General features: G+C 43.8%; 1 protein-coding gene across 1 annotated transcript in view; it reads right to left on the bottom strand.

Annotated features, from left to right (window-relative positions):
- Window positions 1-13,909, bottom strand: part of DMXL1 (Dmx like 1) — a 1,414,533-nt gene that overhangs the window by 956,489 nt on the left and 444,135 nt on the right. The window contains exons 14-16 of the mRNA XM_069226844.1: window positions 4,020-4,109; window positions 3,834-3,936; window positions 3,120-3,239 (exon numbers count right to left, since the gene is read on the bottom strand). Coding sequence (XP_069082945.1) covers window positions 3,120-3,239; window positions 3,834-3,936; window positions 4,020-4,109 — 313 coding nt within the window. The remainder of the gene's footprint in view (window positions 1-3,119; window positions 3,240-3,833; window positions 3,937-4,019; window positions 4,110-13,909) is intronic.

Raw genomic sequence — 13,909 nt, 5'->3', positions numbered from 1 at the left:
AGGGATGTCCATCGCCCTCTATCTCTCCCTGGCCCTCGGCCCCCGCGCCGGGGCCGTGACATCAGGCTGCTTGCTCTGCGACGGGTGCGATCTCGTCAGCATCTCCCTTACAGACTGCTCCCTTTTAGGTTTGGCGGATGTCATTGTAACTCTCAGGCTCTATAAAACCTAGTCTCCGTCCACCACAGATAACAATGCTCCACTGATCCCCCTGTTCCCGCCGCGGACCGACTAGTCACGCCGAGCCCCTCACTCCAGCTTGTTGCCATGCTTCTCGCCCTCGGGCCGCCCCCGGCAGAACCAGGAAGTCCAGTCACCACGGCCCAGCTCCCTGGGACCCACCAGCCAAATCCGGGCCCGTAGTTCCCCAGGTTCGGCGGGCCCCAGCCACACAGAGCCGCCAACACCCGGTAACGCCACGGGCCGATCAGTCCCGCCGAGTTCCTCCTTTGCCCCTGTTCTGGAGGTGCTCCAGGGCCCTCATGCCCATAACGCCAGTGGGCAGCAGGGAGGCCCAACTCTCCAAAATGGCCTCCCTGGGTCTCGCACGGGCGCCCCTCAGCAACCTCCATGCTCTCTTTGGGATGGGGGGCTCAGAGCGCGTACCGTCAACGCACGCTCACCCCTCCGCCCGACCCGTTACCTTTGTGGCCCTGCCCTCGCCGTCCGCTCCGCTCCTGAACGCGGTCGCGCCTCCTCCAGCAGGCTCGGGCCGAGCCGTCCGCGTCATCCGAGGCCCTCAGGCCCAATGGAGCGGCCCGGCCCGCAGCGCCAGCCACACGCGGCCCTGACCCCGCCGCTGTGCGCCCACGGAGCCCACCTCACATGGCCCCGGGGCTCCTGGCCCGGCCACAGAGCGCTGCCGGCCCCCAGAATCGCCCGGGGACGCTCAAGGGGAGGGGACCCAGGACCGCCATTTCAGCCCCGGGCGACGGAGCTCCAGCAAACGCGTCCTCCTACTCTGCCATCTTGGCCACGCCCCTCAAAACATCTTTAATGTGATTAATGTTATTTTTTATTTCTATGAAATTTTATGAAATAATCTATATATTCTTCTGAACATTTTTTTTTGTTGCTTTTCTACTACAAGTTATTGGATGGAAAAAAGAGGTCTAATTTTTTTAAATCTCTTGTAAAAAAATATGTCAAGCATTTCACTAATCAAACAACAAGGCTCGGCTTTCACTGATTATTTCCTATTAAGGCCATATATTCTATGGTATGGTCACTCTAAAGCTCTAAATAGGTCTTTTAATACTCTAAACATTCCTTAATATTTCAAGGTTATAGCTCCAGTTCCATCAAAGCTAGAAACTCTCCTATAACCTCTCACTGTTTCACTTTTTCTGGATTAGCCCGCAATTTCAGATTACTCCTAATCAGGAGCAAAGCCTCCATGAGTTTCGAGGCAGGCTTTCTGGACTACTTAGATGACTGAAGCCATAACTTTGAGTGAGTTTGCATATGACCCTTAAGGTATAGGCGTGTTCTGTGTGTGCAGGTAGTGCTTGTTTTTGAACCAGAGGTGAAGTCTCTGGATGTTGGAAGGTCTGTTTTGATATCACAGCAAGTTGTTCTTCAATAAAAGCCCTGTTGCTGCCATGCTCAGTAGCAATGCATGTAGAATTAGGCATGCAATCCCTTCAGGCAGAGGTTCTTGGTTTAAAATGTTAACTGGGCTTTGCAAGGAAACACAAGCCTCCATAAATCCAATGTCACTCAATGACGTACTACAAGATCCAGTGAGCTCCCTCTATAACAGCATTTTCCAAACATTGCTTTTTTAAACAAGAGGTCCCTCTTTCTTATATTGCATCTTTGAGGAGATGTCCGAGGAAATTTTTACTCAAATTTAAAGACTTGGTTTATGTTAAAAGCAAACCCATGTGGATTAATTTTGCTCAAGTTAAATTTGGTTAAGAAATGCCAGCTACTGGAGATTTGTCTCTGATCCTTTAATAAGGTAAATCCAATGTTTGCTGAGGATGTGATACATCTCAAGAAGTTATTATTTAAGGAAAGGAATTGTACTAGCTAAGAGCAAAAACTGCCTTTGTTCATGTAGTTTTCTTCCGAGAATGTTCAAATTTTGAGGGAATGTGTAAATGATATTTGTATTAATTCTTAAATGAGAGAGGAATTAAAACAATTAAAATGGTTTGATTTCCATATCTGATCCAACAACTCCTTCACTTGGTATGCCAGTAAGCTTTTTTTCAACTTCATTATGACATTACAACATTAGCATTGGCAAACTGCAATGATATTTTACTTTGGCACTGATTTTCTAATCTGGCTTACTTAGATGAACATTTTGTATCACAGATTTTAAATTTGAATTTAGGTCTACCTTGTGTGTCACCGGAGCTTCTGAAGCAGAGGATGGTGCTGTACCTTGGATACTCAGCATAGTAAATTGGTGACACGTTGTCTGGACCTTAGCAACCATACACAGATGAAATAGGTTATCTACTACAATAGGGGAAGGAGGATGATTGAAGTAATGCCATCATCTTTCACAAGGGTACTTGCAGGCTTGCTTAAGGGCAGTAGTAAAGGTTGCCACAATTGGATCAAGCCTAGTGTTCGTAACTCTGCATGCGTATCTTGACTCTTCTTCCAACTGACGAAATCCAACGCCTCCTGAAAGTAGGTTAGGTATGCCTTTACTTGGGTTCATGATATGCAAGGCCAGAGGGATCATGTACAGGCAAAAGACAGAGGTACGGTTGATTAAGTATTTCAACAGTGGGTGACAGATTAAGAAGCAGAAAAGTGATTTCTGATATGCAACTTCAGAAAAACATTCTCAGAGAAGGGAGCTAGTCAAGAATGACGTGCCCTTTTTTGCAAGCTATAGCAAGGATATGAAATACCAGCATTTGAAACAGTTTCTGGTTCCATTAATATTGGTGAACCAGAAGTTAAGAACGTAAAAGAATGAGGCAGTCCAAGAAATGTTATATTTCAAATATAAAATGCACAACAAGGAGGGTGCATAAGTATTCTTATGTTTTAAAATGTGACAAATCACATTAACAACTCTCAGAAGCAACTTATTTAAACAAATACAAATACAATGTGTTACTCATGCTACAGTGTTTTCATAGTACACATACCCACAGAAACCGGAACCGACTTCAAATGTAATTTCCACATATGTAATATTGAATGGTTTTCCTCCGTAAATTCAATCACCACCAAGTAGAATTTTTCAGAAAATCCATTTGGAATGATTCCTTGGCAAAGCAAATAAAATGTTTTATTTTTAGTTTTACTTGTTAATAGATGGAGTGGACATTTTTAAAAGTTTGACCAAATATATCCATCAAGACTAAAAGTCCCCATAACCAGCACAGTAATTTACTCACACACAAACCATAATTAGGCAGACATTCTCACAACGCATGGTTTAAAAACCTGCAGCTCATGCAAATTTTAGGCACAAACAAGTTCTTGTTTTTCATTGTCATTATTTAACTTTTTATCTTCAAGCATTTCATCAAGTCCATGAACCAAATACCATTCCTTTTAGAGCCACACCACTGAAATTCCACTTATCGTAACTAAGCCACCAGGATACATGCCAGTTGTTACTATTCTCTCAGCAACCTTTTAGGGACATCAACATTTTTTAATCTGGCAGGGGTCTGGTAAAGTCATTTCAGGTAGAGAAACAGATCATAAAACTTAAAAATAAATATTGACACATAACCAATGTATTATTACAACACAGTCACAAAGAGACAGGAAGAGTGCATTTTTGTGACTTATATCACAAATATAGACAGAAGTATAATAAACAATGAGGTATATCTATGTTTGGCCTTTACCCGAGTCTGGTGTTGTGCTTTTTTCTGGAAGGTCACTATGCTTATGGTTTCCACATATGAAGTCTTCTTGAAAAACATGAAGTAACTGAGTTTTTTTGCCATGCTAAATGAAAACAAAAATTGTTTCAGTAATCACAATCTTCTTCCTACAAATAAGGCTACAAGGAAAATTAGAAAACTACTTACAAGTTGTGTAACAGCATCTAACTCAATAATACATCCAGGTCGTGCTGTTGATTGTTGACTGATGATGTTAAAAACTTTTCCAACATATTTCTGCAAGAATTAGTTCGCATGTCAGATATTTCTATTGCACTATAAACCATCCTTAAACTAAAACAAATATTTAATTAGCTGACGAGATCAACGGTTTGGCAAAAGGTTACTCTGTCTTTAAACTGTAGACTATCCAACAATATTTTTATATGTAAAATCCATTACATAACCAACTCATTTGATGAGCTTATTCAAATTAGAATTCACATGAAGTGTTAAAACCATAATCACACCTGGCTGACTGAAGAGGTTAATAAATATGATTCTAAAATTACATAGGCGTTTACCACTCTGCAAAACGTCAGACTCAAGAGCCCTTGCTATGACCACTCAATTCCCATGCTAAGGACACAAAGACTATCTAGTATCAATTCCTGTAGGAAGTTGGCTCTGTATGTACTATTTCAAAGTAAGAAATAGCATGCACAGAGTCCAAGGGTTCCCCTTAGAGGTAAGATAGTTGCAAAAAGAGATAATTCTAATGCTCTATTTTGTGGTAGTGTGGTCGAGCAGTAGGCTTATCAGAGGAGTAGTGTTAAGCATTTGTTGTACACACACAGGCAATAAATGAGGAACACACACTCAGAGACAAATCCAGGCCAATAGGTTTTTGTATAGAAAAATATATTTTCTTAGTTTATTTTAAGAACCACAGGTTCAAGATTTACAAGTAATACTTCAAATGAAAGGTATTTCATGTAGGAACTTTGAATTAGCAAAATAGCATATACAGTTTTCACACAAAATTACATATAGCTATTTTAAAACTAGACACAGTGCAATTTTCAACAGTTCCTGGGGGAGGTAAGAGTTTGTTAGTTTTTGCATGTAAGTAAACCACCTACGGGGTTCAAGTTTGGGTCCAAGGTAGCCCACCGTTGGGGGTTCGGAACAACCCCAAAGTTACTACACCAGCAGCTCAGGGCCGGTCAGGTGCAGAGGTCAAAGTGGTGCCCAAAACACATAGGCTTCAATGGAGAAGGGGGTGCCCCGGTTCCAGTCTGCCAGCAGGTAAGTACCCGCGTCTTCGGAGGGCAGACCAGGGGGGTTTTGAAGGGCATCGGGGGTGACACAAGTCAGCACAAAAAGTACACCCTCAGCGGAACGGGGGCGGCCGGGTGCAATGTGCAAACAGGCGTCGGGTTTGCAATGGAGTTCAATGGGGGACCAAGGGGTCTCTTCAGCGGTGCAGGCAGGCAAGGGGGGGGGCTCCTCGGGGTAGCCACCACCTGGGCAAGGGAGAGGGCCACCTGGGGGTCGCTCCTGCACTGGAGGTCGGATCCTTCAGGTCCTGGGGGCTGCAGGTGCAGTGTCTTTACCAGGCGTCGGGTCTTTGAAGCAGGCAGTCGCGGTCAGGGGGAGCCTTGGGATTCCCTCGGCAGGCGTCGCTGTGGGGGCTCAGGGGGGTCAACTCTGGCTACTCACGGTCTCGTAGTCGCCGGAGAGTCCTCCCTGTGGTGTTTGTTCTCCACAAGTTGAGCCGGGGCGTCGGTGCAGAGTGCAAAGTCTCACGCTTCCGGCGGGAAACGTGTGTTGTTTCAAAGTTGCTTCTTTGTTGCAAAGTTGCAGTCTTTGGGGAACAGAGCCGCTGTCCTCGGGAGTTCTTGGTCCTTCTAGATGCAGGGTAGTCCTCTGAGGCTTCAAAGGTTGCTGGACCCTGTGGAACACGTCGCTGGAGCAGTGTCTTTAGAAGTGGGGAGACAGGCCGGTAGAGCTGGGGCCAAAGCAGTTGGTGTCTCCGTCTTCTCTGCAGGTTTTCAGCTCAGCAGTCCTTCTTCTTCTTAGGTTGCAGGAATCTAGTTTCCTAGGTTCTGGGGAGCCCCTAAATACTGAATTTAGGGGTGTGTTTAGGCCTGGGAGGGCAGTAGCCAATGGCTACTGTCCTTGAGGGTGGCTACACCCTCTGTGTGCCTCCTCCCTGACGGGAGGGGGGGCACATCCCTAATCCTATTGGGGGAATCCTCCATCTGCAAGATGGAGGATTTCTAAAAGTCAGAGTCACCTCAGCTCAGGACACCTTAGGGGCTGTCCTGACTGGCCAGTGACTCCTCCTTGTTTTTCTCATTATCTCTCCTGGACTTGCCGCCAAAAGTGGGGGCTGTGTCCAGGGGGCGGCCATCTCCACTAGCTGGAGTGCCCTGGGGCATTGTAACACGAAGCCTGAGCCTTTGAGGCTCACTGCTAGGTGTTACAGTTCCTGCAGGGGGGAGGTGTGAAGCACCTCCACCCAGAGCAGGCTTTTGTTTCTGTCCTCAGAGAGCACAAAGGCCCTCACCACATGGGGTCAGAAACTCGTCTCTCAGCAGCAGGCAGGCACAGACCAGTCAGTCCTGCATTGAAGGATTGGGTAAAATACAGGGGGCATCTCTAAGATGCCCTCTGTGTGCATTGTTTAATAAATCCAACACTGGCATCAGTGTGGGTTTATTATTCTGAGAATTTTGATACCAAACTTCCCAGTATTCAGTGTAGCCATTATGGAGCTGTGGAGTTCGTTTTTGACAGACTCCCAGACCATATACTCTTATGGCTACCCTGCACTTACAATGTCTAAGGTTTTGCTTAGACACTGTAGGGGCATAGTACTCATGCACCTATGCCCTCACCTGTGGTATAGTGCACCCTGCCTTAGGGCTGTGAGGCCTGCTAGAGGGGTGACTTTCCTATGCCACAGGCAGAGTGAGGTTGGCATGGCACCCTGAGGGGAGTGCCATGTCGACTTATTTTCTCCCCACCAGCACACACAAGCTGGCAAGCAGTGTGTCTGTGCTGAGTGAGGGGTCCCTAGGGTGGCATAAGACATGCTGCAGCCCTTAGAGACCTTCCCTGGCATCAGGGCCCTTGGTACCAGGGGTACCAGTTACTAGGGACTTACCTGGGTGCCAGGGTTGTGCCAATTGTTGAGACAATGGTACATTTTAGGTGAAAGAACACCGGTGCTGGGGCCTGGTTAGCAGGGTCCCAGCACACTTCTCAGTCAAGTCAGCATCAGTATCAGGCAAAAAGTGGGAGGTAATTGCAACAGGGAGCAATTTCCTTACGATTCCTCTTTCCAAAAAGATGAAGCATCGTCCAGTTTTGAAATACTTTTTTAGTTACTTTACTGTAATGCTAGTACTGACGTTTGGTATGTTTTATTGATTAATATGCTTGTAGCTTCTGCAAACCAGATCAGAAACAAGGATGCTTTGTAGGCATCATCAAGAGAGCATTGATTTTGCTGTGGGGGTTTGAGTTCTACTACGAGTGATTTCCCTGATAATGCTGGCAGAAAATCTGAAATCGCCCTTCATCAGTGCAAATATCAAATTAACTGTTCAGCTGTCAGAGCAATTGAACAGTTTTTTACAGCAACAGTGATAACACTGCAACTGTGCATGGTTTGACAAATTGCACAGCATTTTCAACACAGTTTATGCATACTTAGGTTTGAGCTTGGAATGATGCATGAAGATTGGTCAAGGGGATGGACGTCGGAGCTCTTTAGTCCCAAGGACATGTTTGCAACATTGAACAGCAAAAACTGCTCAACGGAAATACATCGATTTTGACTTCGGTAACGTCGATCTACTTAACATTTTTTTTTAATGTTCAAAACCTAATACTACAATGATTTTTTGAGTTTGGTATTGAATCATAAGACTACCAACAGAATTTTGAATATCAGCAATTTTGGAGTTTGCAAACTAGTAATTTGGGTTTGTAAAGTTTGTGATTATGTTTGCTAAGATGGGGCCACGTGTAAGAAGGATGAGTACATCCCAACCACCTAGGGGAGCTTTATATACCACAATCTAAAGAAATGGAAATGGCTTGTGCCACCCTCTCTCCCAGCAGTCAAAATTGAGACACTAGATTTATGATGTGGCTCTTGCGGTTCACTGAAAAGGACAAATTGGAGTAATCAAGAAGTTCCTAAAATGGCAATCCTCGCTTAGCAAAAAGATGTGGGCTATCTAGGGGCAGGGTGGGCACATCCTAACAGTAGGGCCCAACTTGCTTTGCTAGTGACTGGGATTATGGTTACAACTAACAGCACAAATATTAAATCACATATGCACATAGGTTTGATACACAAATGTTTCATGCAGTCTGTCCAGTGGAGTTGGAGAACCTTAAACTGTTCCAAGAGTTGCATTTCCCTTTTTTTGCATAATAAATTCTGCTTAGGTGTAAAACAAACTAGAAAAGAATGTTAGGCTTGGCCCAACCAGAACCTTGTTTTTGAGTTAGTGTTAATATATGCTCCAAAATGGGTTGTGAGAATTAGGCACAGAGGAGCAAAAGAAAGTTTTACGCCTCAGTTCTCAAGGGGATCACCAAGACATATAAAGAAGGGCACAAAAGTCATACAAAAAGAGTCACTGATAGATGTTGCTCTGATAGAGGGACATCTTGTGCCTAATCCTCTGCTTAGAAGTTGGCCTACTACAAACAGATAATCAAAAGTCACTGCAACATCAACCGCTGCACTGTTATAAAAATTACCCATCTCGTCAGGCAAAAATATATTGTTGCACTAGCAGATGCAGGAATTGCTGTGGACTGACAGATGCCACAAAGAAGCCATTTCCCATGCCCCATCCTGAAGAACCCATTGAGTGTGTGCAGGCACCTTTTCACGCGGGCTGCATGGGCTCCATGGGTGGCATAATACATGCTGCAGCCCACAGGGAACCCCTGGTGCCCCAATGCCCTGAGTACCATATAGTAGGGACTTATATGGAGGCACCAGTATGCCAAATGTGGGGGGGTGTGAAGTCCCAAGCAACCGAATTTAGAGGGAGAGAGCAGAGTCACTTGGGTCCTGGTTAGAGGGATCCCAGTGAACACAGTCAAAACACACTGACAGCAGGAAAAAAGTGGGGGTAACCATGCCAAAAAGAGGGTACTTTCTTACAGAAGTGGCAAGCAGTACAACTCAATAAAGTTACTGTATAATTTAAACCCTGAGCATCACATAAATGCAAATCTTTAGAGCAAGAGATTGTGGGAAAAGAGCTGAGGTAAACGATGTGGCTCTGCAACAGAGCACCTTTTAGCACTCATTAATATCATACCAGTTTATCAATACTTAACATTTTAGAAATGGACAAAGGGCTTTGTGAGATCATTGACATGTTTGTAAATGTTAGTCAGGGGTAGATAACGTTTGTCCATTGTAAAAACAGAGAGAATGCATGTTCTATGTCACTAGCTGATGATGCACATCTATAGTGAGGATAACAGCTGGGCATTCCAGCACTCACAAATCATGTTTACACAACTTCCACTTGTATACAGTTTGCTAGGTGCTCAACATGTTCAACTGTAAACGATTGTTACAAAGGGAAGATGACGGTATATGCATGGTTATTTTGCTGTGGATGAAATCCTCCCATACCTGCATTCAAAACATGAAGTCTGAAAATATGGTCCTTTAGAAATGTACCTAGTTCTAAAGACTGTGGAAATAAAGAAAGATGAGGAAGGGTCACGTTGGAGATGTGTTGGGGTATCCTACTACACATATGGTGGGACTCATGTGAAACGGGTCACGTTTTTTCGAAGCTACAATAAAGGAGATAACGTCTGTATCTGGAATAGTTTTACCTTTTAGTCCAAATATCTTGGGAAATATGTTGATCTATTAACCATTGGAGGCAGCTAGGCACCTGGCAGAGGCATTCTGGAGGTTGGCACAGGAGCAAGACAGTAATAATTGGCATAATATGTGAAACAGAATAGGTAATTCATGCTGGAGTGTACATGGAAACCGTTTCTGCGCTACATACAGAATCTCACTAAACACAATATTTGCATGGCTCGCTTTAGTGCAATGGGTATTTTGGACCCTTACTGAACTGGAGGTTTCGCCTATGTAATCTGTGATGCATGGAAACTGCTGTTAATCTGTTTAAAGCAATGTAAGATATGGCCTCTGTATTACTATCAAATTATTCAATAAAAAGATATCTGACCAAAATTAGGAAATCTGGTATGAAATGTCTTAAAAAACATCTAACGTTTTGTTATTGTGCCACAGCTTTCAAAAGAGCACAATCAAAGCCACTGCTTGTTGTGATTTTACACGTCCCCCATCATACAAAGCATTCAAAGTTTTAAAAAAATTCAATCAATTTTTCATTTTTGATTATCACATCAGTAAACGTTCACTACTTTTAATACAATCTGATTTAGAATACATGTTATCCCGCAGGCGTCCAAAGTTTAACTTATTTTTTCTTGTTTAGAAGTATTTGAACATGAATTCCTATGTCACTGAAAGGAGAAAATAATCTACCAAATAAGAATTTGTCAGCCTCATGAATGTGAATTTATCATACAGTTTTGGAATGAAAATGTCACTTACCCAGTGTACATCTGTTCGTGGCATCAGTCGCAGTAGATTCGCATGTTCTGCAATAGCTCGCCATCTGGTGTTGGGCCGGAGTGTTCCAAGTTGTTTTTCTTCGAAGAAGTCTTTCGAGTCACGGGACCGAGTGACTCCTCCTTTTTGTCTCCATTGCGCATGGGCGTCGACTCCATCTTCGATTGTTTTTCCCCGCAGAGGGTGAGGTAGGAGTTGAATTGTAGTAATAGTGCCCATGCAATGGAGTGACTAAGTATGCACCTATTTAAGGTTGAGATGATACATATATAAATAATTGAAGGTAACTTCCAAACTGCTACAGGCTCCCGGGGAGGCGGGTGGGCACATGCGAATCTACTGCGACTGATGCCACGAACAGATGTACACTGGGTAAGTGACATTTTCAGTTCGATGGCATCTGTCGCTGTAGATACGCATGTTCTGCATAGACTAGTAAGCAGTTATTTCCCCAAAAGCGGTGGATCAGCCTGTAGGAGTGGAAGTAGTCTGAAATAATGTCCTTAATACGGCTTGACCTACTGTGGCTTGTTGTGCGGATAACACGTCTACACAGTAGTGCTTGGTGAATGTGTGAGGCGTAGACCATGTGGCTGCCTTACATATTTCTTGCATTGGGATGTTTCCTAGAAAGGCCATGGTAGCACCTTTCTTTCTGGTTGAGTGTGCCCTTGGTGTAATGGGCAGCTGTCGTTTAGCTTTAAGGTAGCAGATTTGGATGCATTTAACTATCCATCTGGCTATACCTTGTTTTGAAATTGGGTTTCCTGCGTGAGGTTTTTGAAATGCAATAAAGAGTTGTTTAGTCTTTCTGATGTTTTTTGTTCTGTCAATGTAATACATCAATGCTCTTTTGACATCTAATGTATGTAGTGCCCTTTCAGCTACGGTATCTGGCTGTGGAAAGAACACTGGAAGTTCCACTGTTTGATTTAGATGGAACAGTGAAATAACCTTTGGCAAAAATTTAGGATTGGTCCTTAAGACGACCTTATTTTTGTGTAGTTGTATAAAAGGTTCCTGTATTGTAAACGCCTGAATCTCGCTTACTCTTCTTAGGGAAGTAATGGCGATGAGAAATGCCACCTTCCAGGTTAGGAACTGTATGTCGCAGGAGTGCATGGGTTCAAAAGGTGGACCCATAAGTCTAGTTAGGACAACATTTAGGTTCCATGAAGGAACAGGTAGTGTTCTTGGTGGTATAATTCTCCTAAGGCCCTCCATGAATGCTTTAATGACTGGTATCTTATATAGGGAAGTTGAATAGGTAGTCTGCAGGTATGCAGATATTGCTGCAAGGTGAATCTTAATGGAAGAGAAAGCTAGGTTAGATTTTTGTAAGTGAAGCAAGTAACCCACTACATGTTCTGGAGTTGTGTGTAATGGTTGTATTTGATTAATATGGCAGTAGCAAACAAACCTCTTCCATTTACTTGCATAGCAGTGCCTGGTGGATGGCCTTCTGGCTTGTTTTATGACTTCCATACATTCTTGGGTAAGTTGTAAGTGCCCGAATTCTAGGATTTCAGGAGCCAGATTGCTAGATTCAGCGATGCTGGATCTGGGTGTCTGATCTTTTGGTTGTGCTGTGTCAACAGATCTGGCCTGTTGGGCAATTTGATGCAGGGTACCACTGATAGGTCTAGCAGCGTTGTGTACCAGGGTTGCCTTGCCCAAGTTGGTGCTATCAATATGAGTTTGAGTTTGCTTTGACTGAGTTTGTTTACCAGGTAAGGAAGGAGAGGGAGAGGAGGAAAAGCGTAAGCAAATATCCCTGACCAGTTCATCCATAGGGCATTGCCTTGGGATTGTTTGTGTGGGTATCTGGATGCGAAGTTTTGGCATTTTGCGTTCTCCCTTGTCGCAAACAAGTCTATCTGAGGTGTTCCCCAGAGTTTGAAATAAGTGTTCAGAATTTGGGGGTGAATTTCCCATTCGTGGACCTGTTGGTGATCTCGAGAGAGATTGTCTGCTAGTTGATTTTGGATCCCTGGTATAAACTGTGCAATTAGGCGAATTTGGTTGTGAATTGCCCAATGCCAAATTTTTTGTGCTAGCAGGCTTAACTGCGTGGAGTGCGTCCCCCCCTGCTTGTTTAGATAATACATTGTTGTCATGTTGTCTGTTTTGACGAGAATGTATTTGTGAACTATTATTGGTTGGAAAGCTTTTAGTGCTTGAAAAACTGCTAGAAGTTCTAGGTGATTGATATGCAGTTTTGTTTGATGTACGTTCCATTGTCCTTGTATGCTGTGTTGATCGAGGTGTGCTCCCCACCCTGTCATGGAAGCATCTGTTGTTATTACGTATTGTGGCACTGGGACTTGGAAAGGCCGCCCCTTGTTTAAATTTATGTTGTTCCACCACAGAAGCGAGAGGTAAGTTTGGCGGTCTATTAACACCAGATCTAGAAGGTGACCCTGTGCTTGAGACCACTGTGATGCTAGGCATTGTTGTAAGGGCCTCATGTGCAGTCTTGCGTTTGGGACAATGGCTATGCATGATGACATCATGCCTAGGAGTTGTAATACCATCTTTGCCTGTATCTTTTGTGTTGGATACATGCGTTGTATGATGGTGTTGAAATTTAGAATTCTTTGTGGACTTGGAGTGGCTACTCCCTTTGATGTGTCTATTATGGCTCCTAGGTATTGTTGTACCTTGCGCGGCAGAATGTTGGATTTTGTAAAGTTGACGGTGAACCCGAGTTTGAAGAGGGTTTGTATGATCTGATTTGTGTGATTTGAGCACTGTATGAACGAATGGGCTTTGATTAGCCAGTCGTCCAAATATGGGAACACATGTATTTGCTGCCTTCTTATGTGTGCAGCGACTACCGCTAGACATTTGGTAAAGACTCTTGGTGCGGTTGTTAATCCGAAAGGCAGTACCTTGAATTGGTAATGTATTCCTTTGAATACAAACCTTAGGTATTTCCTGTGCGATGGGTGTATTGGTATATGGAAATAAGCATCCTTGAGGTCTAAAGTTGCCATGTAGTCGTGTAGTTTTAGCAATGGCAATACTTCTTGTAGTGTGACCATGTGGAAGTGGTCTGATTTGATGAAAGTGTTCACTACTCTGAGGTCTAGGATTGGTCTCAGTGTTTTGTCCTTCTTTGGTATCAGAAAGTACAGTGAGTAAACTCCTGTGTTTATTTGTGTGTTTGGCACTAATTCGATTGCATTCTTTTGCAATAGTGCCTGCACTTCTATCTCCAGGAGATTGGAATGGTGTGTTGTTAAATTTTGTGCTTTTGGTGGTATGTTTGGAGGGAATTGTAGAAATTCTATGTAATAACCATGTTGGATAATTGCTAGAACCCAAGTGTCTGTAGTGATTTCCTCCCATGCTTTGTAATAATGACCTATTCTTCCCCCCACTGGTGTTGTGTGGAGGGGGTGAGTGACCTGTGAGTCACTGTTTAGTA

Source organism: Pleurodeles waltl, chromosome 1_1 (genome assembly GCF_031143425.1).
Source record: "Pleurodeles waltl isolate 20211129_DDA chromosome 1_1, aPleWal1.hap1.20221129, whole genome shotgun sequence".
NCBI classification, from domain to species: Eukaryota; Metazoa; Chordata; class Amphibia; order Caudata; family Salamandridae; genus Pleurodeles; species Pleurodeles waltl.
The sequence above is the reverse complement of the archived record's forward strand: the minus strand, read 5'-3'. Positions and strand labels throughout refer to the sequence as shown.